The sequence below is a fragment of the Hippoglossus stenolepis genome, chromosome 2 (assembly GCF_022539355.2).
Source record: "Hippoglossus stenolepis isolate QCI-W04-F060 chromosome 2, HSTE1.2, whole genome shotgun sequence".
Taxonomy (NCBI): Eukaryota; Metazoa; Chordata; class Actinopteri; order Pleuronectiformes; family Pleuronectidae; genus Hippoglossus; species Hippoglossus stenolepis.
Genome location: NC_061484.1, coordinates 29,141,695 through 29,154,745, shown reverse-complemented (window position 1 = coordinate 29,154,745; position 13,051 = coordinate 29,141,695). Strand labels below are relative to the sequence as shown.

Below are 13,051 nucleotides of genomic sequence, written 5' to 3'. Positions count from 1 at the left end.
TACATATTCAACGAGTCCCATCGAGGAAAGATCAGCACTTTGATGCTCAGAAACATCTCAACCATCTGCAGTGTTGAGTGGATTCCAGCAGATATGCTGTGATGCATGCTGGGACGGACGTTTTGTTCAGCAGCCCCCCAGAGGCGTTTGAACGCCGCCGCCTCAGGTCGCCGTGGAGGCGGAGCCGGTGGCGGCAGACTCAAAGGCGTCCGGTTCGGAAGGTGGATGATAAAACATCTTCTGTTTTTCCATGTTGAGCTTCAGAGGGAAGACGACTTTCAACCACAGCAAGTTCTCAGGACCTGTACACGAGGAACCAGACGACTTGTGGGGCCCCGGGCTAAAGGAACCTGGGGCCCCACAGTGAAGCAACACAGGCACATGGTACACATGCATTTAGACGTTCTTGTCTTCAATCAAACTTCTAACAACGCAACCGTAAAAGACACAACACAACAGTAAAAGACACAACACAACAGTAAAAGACACAACACAAGAGTAAAAGCCACACAACGAAATCACAACCTTATCAGAAGTGATTCATGGATTTTATTTCCACTTTGCCAATGTGCCGCTCACAGAACGACCGATCAATGTTGACGAGGTTAAACACACAACAGGATATTTGTGTGATTTAAGCAGATGTATGTGCAGATATCAACCATAACATGTCTCCATACAACTGTTCATCTGAACTATAGCACAATGACCTCCATGCTAACGTCATGGCAGAGCTAGCTCCTAACGTTACGCACTTGAATATGAAATTATATAAATACAATTCATCATTGTCAAACGTCCGTTGTCGCTCGCTGCCCGTTGTGTTTCCATTGTTTGGTTTGTGCGTTTGTGTGGGTTTTGTCAGATTGAGAGTCGCACCTATTGATTTCACGTATAGATTTTGTAAAGCTTTCCCTCCAAACCCTTCGCTTGCACTCGAATATACCTGCTTGTGCTCAGATTTCCTGAGCTCCAGCTTCACTTCCTCGCGCTCAGGCTGCGGGCGGCTACTTTAACCGGGTTCATGCACCCCCCCGCCCTCCACGGCTTTATCATGACATCGGCCTTCTGTCAGTGATTGAAGGAAAAATGACGACACTTTTTCGGAGCATTAAAAGGACAATTATCATTCAATCAACTGTCGAGCACAATCGTCGTTCGTAGCATTTTAAAAGTTAGTGTTTCGTCTTTTCGTTTCTCTGGCGAGCGCCGTCTCCATTTGACGCAGGAAATAGGTCATGTAGCTGCTCAATTAGGCTTAATTTTAGATCTACAACACCCGTTTTAACCAGCTGTTAATCAGGTTGTCTCTACCTCGCTCCCTAATTGGAGCTGCCGAGCTCCATCGAGTCTGAAACCTCGAGTCTGTGAGATTAATCTGTGCAAAACATTATGTTTTCAACAGCTGCTCTGTTAATGGAGCCACACGGCACTTCAGACACTTTCTGTTTCCAGGTTTTCTACTTTTTTTTTTATCTCCCATCGCTCCTCAGCCTGATCCGCTCCCTGACGTTTGTTCTATTTCTTTTTCCTGCACACACATCGTCTTTTCGTCTGCTCGGGTGTGAAGAGTGTGTCTGAAACATCAGCTCAGTAAATCCTTCTAACTTATATATAAACCACACACGAGAAAATCCAGTTCCATTATAAAACTATTGACTATTAACCAGGTGGGATGAACACAAAGTTTTCTAACTTCACTCTGTTTGTAAAAAATCTCTGCAGGCAAACAATAAAAAGTGACAGAATATTGTAGAAGAGTTTGAGGACGACTCACTAAAGACAAGGAGTAACTCTGAAGTATCAACACAACGTTACAAACACACACATCTGCACTGCACTGGTAAAATAATCACTTAAAAACTTGAATTATAACTAAACCCACTGAATAATGTAGTTACTTGTGTTTAAGATTCTATACATGAGGGAGGCAACAGCAATAATTGAAGAGAAACGTCGTCACAGCAGCTGACGACTCGTGTGAGCGTGAAGTTCGCTGCCAGGAAATCTGGAGGGTTTTTCTGAAGAGGCCAAAAGATGAAATCTGAAATTCAGCCATGTTTGGTGCGGAGTGAAGGATGTGGTGAGAGTCAGGCAGCGGCAAACCACAGGGAGGGAGAGAGGAGAGGATGGATGGGGGAGGACCGGGAAGCAAGGAGGAGGAGGAGGAGGAGGAGGAGGAGGAGGAGGAGGAGGAGGAGGAGGAGGAAGAGGGAGGGAATCTGGGAATCTTTGGAGCTTGGTTTTAATCTGGGGCGCCGCCACGAAGGAGAGAGAGAGAGAGAGAGAGGGGAGAAGAGAGAGAGAGAGAGAGAGAGAGAGAGGGGAGAGAGAGAGAGAGAGAGAGAGAGAGAGAGGAGAGAGAGAGAGAGAGAGAGGGAGAGAGAGAGAGAGAGAGAGAGGGAGAGAGAGAGAGAGAGAGAGAGAGAGAGAGGGAGAGAGGGAGAGAGAGAGGGAGAGAGGGACTGGGCATTACATGCTACACTACACAGAGAGGTCACCACATCGCCTGAAGGGCTGGGATGCTCAGAGAGGAGAGAGGGAGGAGAGGGATGATGGAGGGAGGAGGAGGAGGAGGAGGAGAACTGTCAGGTGTGGAGGGATGATGAAGAGCAGGGGAAACGAGAGGAGCGCCAGAGGATGGAAGAGAAAGTGTGGGGGGGTCGACTTGATGTCCTCTCCATGTCACCCTCACCCCCACCCCCACCCCACCCCCACCCTCATGTGACGATGCAGTGCTGAGGGCAGGTTTTGCTGACTCGCCACTCGCTCGCCCCCTGAGCAGAGATGCATGCCAACCCCTCTGCCTCCCCCCCTCTCTCTCTCTCTCTCTCTCTCTCTAGCCCACTGGGAATGTTGGCATCCCTCCCCCCTCACCTCCCCCCTCCCTCTCTCTGGGAATGTTGGCACCCCATCCTCCCGCTCCCCGGGGTCCCACATCCTCTCACTGGGATCAGAGGGACGCCCTTGACGCAGGAGCGGCGCGGCGGGGCGTGCCTCCTCCGTGTGGCCGCTCACAGGAACTACAGCTCGCACAAACAGATGGAGAGTTTGCCTCTTCTATTTTTTTAAATCAACAGAACAAAAAGCTTCTCACTCAGATGTTCCGATTGAATAAATGATAAAGATTGAGCGTCAAGAGGCTTCGAGGCCACAGGTGAATGTTCAACAAATCATAAAATAATCTAGAAAACTTCAGTGTTAAAATATTCCTCCTCCCTCTGAAAGGAATGAAAGTTGAGAGACTCTGTGATGACATGTTATTCAAAAATAAATGATCAGAGGTTTTCTTTATTTGATTTTTTAAATCTGAAGAACCGCCACTGGCCTTTGAAAGAGGCTCAGCTGAATAAAAAGAATTCACCTCGTGCCGTCAGAAATCCTTGAACAGTCGGATCAACGCTCTGCCGATGTTTTCACTGTCGCACAGCTACCGCCTTTCTGTGTTAGGCTCTTTAGTGAAGCTCCCGAACACCAGAATCCAAACGACTCTCAGACTGAAGGAGGTCAGGGCCTCGAGCCGCCGTCCCCGTCTTTAAAAATGTGAAGCTGCTGACACTTCTTTTCAAAAGATATGTTTTGTTCCTTCAAAAAAAAGTTTTCAAATGATTGAAATTCTGCAAACAGGAGTTTGCGTGGTTTAGGTGAGAAGGGTCAAAGCAGCGGAGGATTGAACCAAACTCCATTAAACAAAGTGCTGTTTGGATTTAAAAACTTTTACACGCTTCAGAAATGACATAGAGGAATTTAACTCAAGCTCTTTAACCCTGAGCTTTGTTGCCTCTTTCTGCTTTTCAGCTTGTCATCATTGTCATTTTCCACTGATGACAACATGTCAGCAGACAAACAACTTGTTTGCATCAAGTCCTCAAACAATTTGCCCCGAACTTTGCTGAGGGACGACCTCTTTTCATTTCATCACTGTGCTTAACATTGAGAGATGCAGCTTTTTCAACATTTCAGTCAATTTCTCAGGAAATAACATTTGCTATTGAGGTAAAAAAAATATTTTTGGTGTTTGGCAACTTCCTTTTTCCTTCATTTTCTATTGTAGGACCGAGACAGACGTGTTTGGGATTGTTTGGCCTTGACGCCGGTATGCGCTCGACACTCTGGTTTCCTTGTTTGAGCATAATTAAAAATGTTCAGAGTGAAAATAAAAAGTTCCGAACACTACATGAATCCAAACACTGGCTTTAAAAATATCTCGGATCACGGAATTTGAACAGGATTAAACGGAATTGTCCTCAAAAGCCCTTGAAAGCGCAGAAACACAAGCGGTGACTTCTCGCTGCGATCCAAACGAGCGCTCGCCGTCGTGTGGCGTCCTCGTCCCGTTTGCACAAGAGAAAACACAATGGATCCTTTCTTTCTGCTCCTGTGAGGATTTTTTGAAAACATCCTTCGTCCTAAAAAAGAAAAAAGGTGCTAATTGGAGTCGTAGTCAGATAAAAGCAAAGAGACGACGAGGTGCAAAAAGCTGAGGGCTCTCATCGCCATGGCTACCTGCTTCACTTGGCTTTAATTACTGCATTAAATTCTGCTTTTAACGTTCCCACATCAAAGAGAGCGCTGCCACTTTACTCCGCTACAAACTGTGAGTGTGACCTAAAGCTCTGCCTCCCGCTGAGCTCATCTGATCTCAAACCTGCCGACGGAGACGTTCAGAGCCTCCGCTCGCGCTCGCAGGTGCTTTTAACTGACCCGTCTGATGAGTCCTGTTGTCCGAGTCTCCGCCTCCTCCCACTCTGCCAAAATGAAGCCAAAATATCGCTGATTCGGGAGCTGCCATCTTGAGTCTGTGCAGCAGTGATCGGGGGACGGAGCCGTGGTGTCGGTGCACACGCTCGACCAATCAGGAGTCAGTCTCAGCTGTCAATCATGACGTCTCGGCCTGTTTTTATATCATCAAATACGTAATAAAAACCAAACTGATCAGACATCAGTGTGATAAGAACCTGAAGTGACAGAAACCATCTTTATTCAACGTCTTCTCTGATTGTTTTTAGTTTGGTCCAAGTCCCATCTGATAACATGGAGGAGGTGGGGGCGCCACCAGGGGGCGATCCAGAAGTTTAAGCTCCACTTTTGTAGAACTGTCATGTCGTCCATCTATGTCAACAGTCCGTGATATAGATCATACATATATAGATCATAAACCCTGCCTCCTCCATGTTAGTGGATGGGACATGGATGAAACTAAAAAGTCAAAGTTCACATCCAATACATTTTTTAATTTAGGTATTTCTTATCACACTGATACGTTTCTGATGATCTGTCCACATGTGATGAAATTCCCTCCAATTCCCGATACGTCGCCTTTACAACAGCAGGACGGACGGACCTCATGACCTCAGAGTGACCTTGACCCCTGACCTCTAACATTCTAATGAGTTCCTTCTGGAGTCAGAGTGAATGTTAGCGGTGAATTTACAGACAGAGGAGCAACGTGGAAACAGATAAAGAAACATAACACAATCAATACACAATGAGTCTGTTTAAGGGAGATACTGTGAAGGGAGATATAGATACAAAGTGCTATATACTATTTATGTATTAATATATATCAGTATTCTGTTATCATTATGTACTAATATATAGTCTTTTTTCCTATCCAGGAGTTTTTTCATCACTTTCTTTAACATTGATAGAAAATGTGTTTACGTGAATAAATGATGGATCTTGGCTAAAAAAAGGTTCTGAGTTCGAGTTTCAATATTTTAGTCAATATCTCAGGAAATAAGATTCAAACTTACCATAATAAGAAAAATCAGTTTGTGATATTTGTCTACTTCCTGTTTCCTATTGTAAGATGTTGACGTGTGGAGCAACTTGATAAACTGCGATATTTACATATTGATAAACATAAAGAATGACTAAAGACAGAAAATCAGTGTGTGTTGGTTATTGTGTGTTTTATTGTTTGAGTCGCACACGAGGACACAGATCGATTCGTCGTCACTTCTTCAACAGGTTCAGTCGTTTCTCTCTCAATTAGAACAACTGCTCCCGAACCTTTAAATGGGATTTTCTGACACAGACATTAATGATTTTGGCACAAAACCTAAAACACATTGAATCGTTTACATTAATTGATATAAAAGCTGTGAACAGTTATTTAATTTTACACGTATCTTAAATCAAAACAGAAGAAAGTTGATTTATTTGGAGATTTGAGGCAGAATCAGATTTATTCTCTTGTTCCTCGACCACGTGTCACACGGACCTGAGGACTGAACAGATAAAAGTGAAGAGACACACACTCTCTCACACACACACACACACACACAGACACACACAGAGACACACACCTCACAGCCAGCCGTTGGACGTGAAGTCCCGCCTCAGCTGCTGAGTTTCGGCCTCTGACAGCGGCTGGAGAGGTGATCGACAGGCGCCGCCGTGGAAACCAAACCACTCCATCGCCTGTTTGAGGGCGGGAACTCCCAACTTCCTGGTCACCTAGCAACACAGAGCTCCAATGAGTCGCCATACATTCTCCCACATGCGCCCCCCCCCCCCACTCGTTCGGAGCTTTATCAGCGATGACACTTGGAATCAGGCAGGTTCAGGATCCAGTGATCAATACTTGACTGCTGAGCTGCGTCTGGACCTTGATATCTGAGCGGATCTGAGCGATGCAGCGCACGTGTGGAGGTGGTTGCGTGTTCGCCTGACGCAGCTCGACATGTTGCTCACTTTTAAAAACAGACACGTTTGTGGCCTGCAGCGAATGATTCAGAGTCGTTTTCACCTCGTGGACACAAACCCTGTCAAGAGCAGTTTCTGTGGAAGTTACGACACAGAGGAGACATCCAGGACCTTAAAGTTTAAACTCCGTCTTATTAAGATTTAAATTACTTTACTTAAAATCTCTACTTTTGTATCAGCAGATGTTTTTTTTTAAAGGGTGAAAAAATGATTTATCCACCCACTGTGACGTCACTCATTGGTTTGTGAGCTGCTGTTTGAAGCCTCAGTTTGTTGTCCAGCGCCATCTTGGTTTTTTGAAACCAGAAGTGACCATATTTGGAGGAGAGGGGGTGGGGCCTGACTAAAGGACACTACACGCCCACATACAACTGCACCCATTGGGCGGAACTAGCTGTCAATCACACTGTGGTATCCCCCAACACAGCCGGTGCTTTATGGTCTGTTTGACTCTAAATGATCATAATTCACTAAATGAACATCAGCTGTTTGAAGAAGACTTGAAACTAGAGACTGAGACATAAACTCCTGAATGTTTACTGATGTTATAAAGTGAGAAGTAGAGTCACTTTCTATAGACTTCTATAGAAACTACCAGTGGAGTCGCCCCCTGCTGGTCATAAGAGAGAATACAGGTTTCAGGCACTAACACAGTGGCTTCACTTTCCGAAACCTTTAGTCTTTGTGTGTTTTTATAAACAGTCGTGGTTTTACTTTCCTTGTTTCATGGTTCACGTGATCAGTCTCAAAATGACAGATTCCTGTCAGCGGGCAGTTTCCTGGTTCCTGTGTTTTATACAAACATTTTCGAAAAGGATAATGTTTTTATCTGTTGAGTTAAAACTCTTCAGAACCACAAGCATCCGAACCTCAAGAGCAACGAGGCAATTAGTTATTTTAACTCTCATTTTCTTTTGTTTCAGCAGAAACGTCCTTAACCCCAAAAATACTGGTTGTCTTCCTTGTCCCGCTGAGGTTTAATTAAACTTGTGAAACTATTTCCAGAGAGTCGTGTCACTAGTGACAGGAGAGGAGCGCTTGTTTTAGCCGAGCGGTGGATAAAAGCGTCCACCGTGCAGCAGATGGTACTCACGGCGGCGTTGGGCTCGATGAGGCGTTGCTGCAGAACTCTGGCTTCCTCCCAGCGACCGGACACACACAGACGCTCCAGCTCGCACAGCTCGGGGCCCAGGACGTTAGCCAGCGCACACACGCCGCCGACCGCACCTAGAACACAGGTCGGTCAGCTGTGAGTCATCAGCGTGAAATAGCCTCTTTGTCATATCCGACCTTTTGTACGTGAACTTTCTTTGCTTGTAGTAAAATGAAGAAAAGAGAAAAAGAAAAGAACAAAAGATCAAGTGGAAACGTTTGTTGAAGAGGAACTTCAGTGATTTCCAGTAAGAGTCCAAACAGAAGAATTTGCTTCACAGCAAAGTCCAAGAAGCTCCAGAGGTTTTCCTCAATAATAGAAATCTAAAGATAAAAGATAAAACAGGAGGTTCCAGTGATTCCTCTTCAATAAAAACATCAAACTCCTTTTATATACACAACGGTGAACTCTCAGTAAATCATTTACTCTCAGCAGTTTGCTCTCCTCACAGATCAGCTCAGATGTGTTGATATGATTATTTTATTGTGAGGCAGATATTTTCCCAGGCAACAAGATCCAAAGGCCTCTCAGAGCAACGCCTCATTGTCTGTCTGGTGGAGGAGAGAAGCAGAGAATCAGCCTCCGTCCGCGGCCTTGGACGTGTTGTTGTGGAGAGACGAGCCGGAGGGTTGATTTCTGTCTCCTTTGTGTTTGTGTGGTCTGCAGACGCTCAGATCGCACAGCTGACAGTCGACAGGTGAGCGGCGCCTCCTCCTCCTCCTCCTCCTCCTCCTCCTCCTCCTCGCATGGCCGAACGCGTCCGGGAGAGAGGGAGAGCGAGCGAGGATTCTGTGGATCGAAACGTGACGACCTCCCTCGTGGACCATTTCATACGTTCTTGTGAATAATTTGGACATTTCTGAAGCCGACGCTGAGAAGAGTTTATAAAATAAGCTGATAGAGGGTTTGACTGACAGGCAGAGGCCCCGCCCCCTTCAGCATCATTGTGATGCATGAATTCGGCCACGAAAAAGTCAACACACACTCACAGCATGCACACATTATCATATCACACACACACACACACACACACACACTGCCAATTACTCCCATATTTCAGTTATGGAGATGAGAGCATGTCAGGGAGCATAGATCAGAGACCTGAGGGGCATCGTGTGTGTGTGTGTGTGTGTGTGTGTGTGTGTGTGTGTGTGTGTGTGTGTGTGTGTGTGTGTGTGTGTGTGTGTGTCTGCATGTGTGCCACATCCCTGTCCTAATGAGGCAACATGTCTTTCTGAGGTCCTGGTTAGACGTGAACTGGTTTTGGGATTATGCTCATCAAAATGAATGAAAGTCAATGCAATGTCCTAATAAGGATAGATGCTCACACTTCTAATCGTGTGTGTGTGTGTGTGTGTGTGTGTGTGTGTGTGTGTGTGTGTGTGTGACATGGTTTAAGGGTTAGGGTTAGAATTAGGTGTAGGTTAGGTTATGGGTTAGGTATTTAGTTGGGATGGTTAGGGCTAGGGAATGCATTATGCCAATGAATGTCCTCACTAAGATAGCTGGAGAAACGTGTGTGTGTGTGTGTGTGTGTGTGTGTGTGTGTGTGTGTGTGTGTGTGTGTGTGTGTGTGTGCGTGAACATGACTCATTAGGTTCCTGAGCATCATGTTGATGTCTATCCCCCAACGTCCTCACGTCTTATCTGATCCGAGCGTCCGCTGTACGTGGCCGACATGAGAAGGAGGAAGAAGAAGAAGCCTCTTCATAACTCTGCAGTGAGAGGGAACTGATGTTTTCTGACTGAGCTTCACAGGAAGGATCAGACGCTGAGAGAGAGGATGATGATGAAGAAGAAGATGAAGATGAGAGAAAACTCTAAATGGTCAAACTGGGTGGATTTGTTAAAGTGAAAAGAGAAGAAACACAAATGGAAAGTTTGTCGTTTGTATGACGACGTGTTCTGGAACGTGAATCCTGTGGAATCAGGATTTTGTACAAGGAGCAGCTCGTCTCATGTGAAGTGTGAGTGAAATCTCAAACGACTACAGGAAGTGACCTCAGAGTGCAAAGGTTTATGGGTAGAAGACGGAGGATGTTGACGTCTGATCTGAGCCGACGACCAAAACACAATGAAGATACGACCACATGATGTAACACTTGTAGTGGTGCCGTCCCTTTGGTTTCAGATAAAAGAGACGAGGAGGAGAAGAGATGGCGACCGCTCCCTGTGAGGAACAACTCCGCCGTTTTAGGTTTCTCACCGACACAGTAGGCGGCCATGAGGAACCCCGCTGAGCCCGCCAGCACCTGGAAGTCCTGCGCTTTGGTTCTGTGAACAATCAGGCCGATCCGTGTGATCTGAGGAGACACAGAGAGCGAGAGAAGAAGAAGGAGAAGGTAAAAGACCGGGACTGTTTCATCGTCATCACTCCTCCCTGCTGTCAGCACCGGTTTCTGCTGTGGCATCTCTAATCCCAGGGGGGCGTCACAGGAGACCACGACAAACCCAACATCGCACAAGGTAAACAAATCGCTCAACTTGAGACGAGCAGCGACTCTTTACAGAGGATTTGGGAGGGGGGGGAATCGTTCAACAGCCCAAATGAAAGAAGGAGGAGAAGGAGAAGAGAGAGAGAGAGAGAGAGAGAGAGAGAGAGAGAGAGAGAGAGAGAGAGAGAGAGAAAGTCCCAAGTGAGATAAAAAGAGGAATCAACTTGCGAGGAGGAGGAGAAGCTCATGAATAATTCATACGCTCCTTATTTTGTTTTGCATCTTTTAATTCTCTTTTGTCAATCCGGACGTGAGAATCCAAATAAACCTGAAACGTTCAAAGGCAGCGTGAGAAGACGACGACGACGACGACGACTCGGCGGCTGCTCTGCACATGAAGCCGAAACCTCCGCAGGGACAACGTGGAGCCTGCGGCTTCAGCCTCCATCACCGTTACCGGGGACGGTCTATTTTTAACCGCCGGGTGTCAGTCAGCTTCCCCGTATCAGTCATTTCAAACACGTAGGACTGTAATTGATCAGTCAGTCAATCAGGGTGTAGGAGCTCCTGCTGGTCTCCTGAAGGCTGCAGCACTCTGGGTATTTAGACGCGGTTCCCCAGTGGGAGACATAAAGCTGCAGCGACACCACTGTCCTGCCCCAGTGACAGGAAACCACTCATTAGCTCTTATTTCTTTTTAAAGTCTCATTATCGTCATTAGCCTGAAGTGTGCGACTCTCGGCCTCTGCTGTGAATCAAGACTGGAGTCGTACGACATTTAAATATTGATCAACTCCTCATATACGTTCAGATTTACATTCTGTAGAACAGTTATCAGGAGGGAAAAGGACTTTGGAGGCTCCGGGGGAAACGGACGTGGAACCAAACCTCTAAGAAACATATGAGAACTCTTCTTCTGTTTTGTGTGATAACTTGTAATTTGTATTTGTGTTTATTTCATTTTAACAACACTGATAATCAAAATGGATTCTTTGGTTTATGTTATTGAAGAAGGTTGCACTTTCTAATTTTTTTTAATGCCATCAATCCGGCGTCGTTCTCCAAAAACGAGATACGTCTTAAATCTGCAGAACCTGAGAATCATCACGTTTTTTAAGTTTCCAGGTTCAAATGCATCCACGTGCACGTTAGACACAGGAAGTGCTGAACTCTGCAAGGTGCCTGGAAATAGAAGCTGATGAAATAAAGCAGCAGCTCCACTGCTGGTGGGTGAGATTAATTAGGTTCAACCTGCAATTATGATCATTTAAAGCTTCACACACTCGTTATTTATTTATTTCCTCCTCTTTCCTGACGTCATCTGACTTATGACTCAAATTCTACAGATTAATTCTGACGATAATTCAGGTTCAACACATCTTTAATTTGACTCATCGTATCTTAAGGGAGAAGACAGAGGATTTCTGCAGCAAATAAATTAAGAAAATGATTTGAACATCTTTTAAATGATGTGTGAAATGTCTTTAAATTCCATGTGTTTATCATATTTTAATGGTCAGGACTATTTTTAAATTGTAGCTATAAGCGTCTCTTCGGGGTAAAATACAATAATCACTCAGATTGGATCCGATGGGGAAACTCTGCATTCACACGTGTGACAGGAAAACACTCGGTGTGTGAGCAGCTCTGCAGGAACGAGGCCTCGGCTGAGATGAAACCTTAACGATCCCCGAGGGGAGGATCATTAAAGCTGCAAATATCTTAACTGCACGACGAGAACATTAAAGGTTCTTCAGGTGGAACAAACCGGAGACGACCAGGAGGCTGACAGCGGTTTCAAACCCGTCATGTGACCGAACGCAGCTCGTTTTCAGCACCGTCTCTATTTATTCACAAACTTTTCCGTCGCGTGAGCGGCCGCTGTCACTCTCACCGCTCGTCAGCGTCACAACATCTCGTCTGTGCAGAGAAAACAAAAACACAGCCGAGCCCGTCGACGCCTCGAAACACAAACACACGTGTAAAACAAACTGAATCTGTGTCGACTTCACCTCGTTTCTTTCATTTCAAAACGATTGATCCTTTAACAAGAGAGAAACAGCTGAGTTTAAAGGAGCCTTACACCAGAAGCTGTGTTCGGGAGAATCAGTCCCTCACGTCGACGGAGGAGAGGAGGAGATTTACAATGTTTGATTTGGAAGTCGTCCAAAACTGTTCAGATTAGATGATGTTTCTTGTCGCCTCGACCCAGAAGGTGTGTTTGTCTGCAGATCACCACGAACCTTGGGAGGTATTATTGAATAAACTGAAATACTTCACACCTCAGACAAGTTTCAAGAAAAAAAATCGGCTCAGTATTTTTTGCACAATTCTGCGAACTAACCAAACAAAACACAGATGAAAACAAAACCTAAGATTCTAAACAACCAATCAAATTCAATCTAAGTTCAATCAGACAAATTTCACTCCTTTTCTAAGTGTCTGTTTTTCCTCTGACAACGTTTTTTCAGATTCACTTCGTCCAAAATATAAAAACAGTGAGCTCCATCAGCGGTGAAGATGTATAGCGGCCGGCTGATGTGTTTTCTGCTCTGAATCATTTCTCTGCGGCTCGTCTGCCGTCCTCAAACTGACCCATCACCCCTTGTTTTCCGTGCGTGGCCTCTTCACGCCCACAAATTGAGCGGGGCCACTCTGCGCTTGAACTACACCCACGCTTCTGTCTCCCAGCGAGTGGACAAACATGTTATTTACCCAATCAGGAATCTATTTGCAACTTCTACCCACACAG

The 13,051-nt window shown here is 45.6% G+C and overlaps 1 protein-coding gene across 3 annotated transcripts in view; it reads right to left on the bottom strand.

The window, feature by feature from the left end:
- Nucleotides 1-5,896: 5,896 nt before the first annotated feature.
- hoga1 (4-hydroxy-2-oxoglutarate aldolase 1) overlaps nt 5,897-13,051 on the bottom strand; it is a 10,630-nt gene continuing 3,475 nt past the window's right edge. Inside the window, exons 6-9 of one of the 3 annotated variants that reach the window (XM_035143364.2) lie at nt 10,071-10,167; nt 7,805-7,938; nt 6,312-6,462; nt 5,897-6,031 (exon numbers count right to left, since the gene is read on the bottom strand). In XM_035143364.2, coding sequence (XP_034999255.1) covers nt 6,313-6,462; nt 7,805-7,938; nt 10,071-10,167 — 381 coding nt within the window. In that variant the 3' untranslated portion in view covers nt 5,897-6,031; nt 6,312. Of the gene's footprint in view, nt 6,463-7,804; nt 7,939-10,070; nt 10,168-13,051 lie in introns of all 3 variants that reach the window. The other 2 variants (XM_035143373.2, XM_035143380.2) reach the window with 2 other exon arrangements.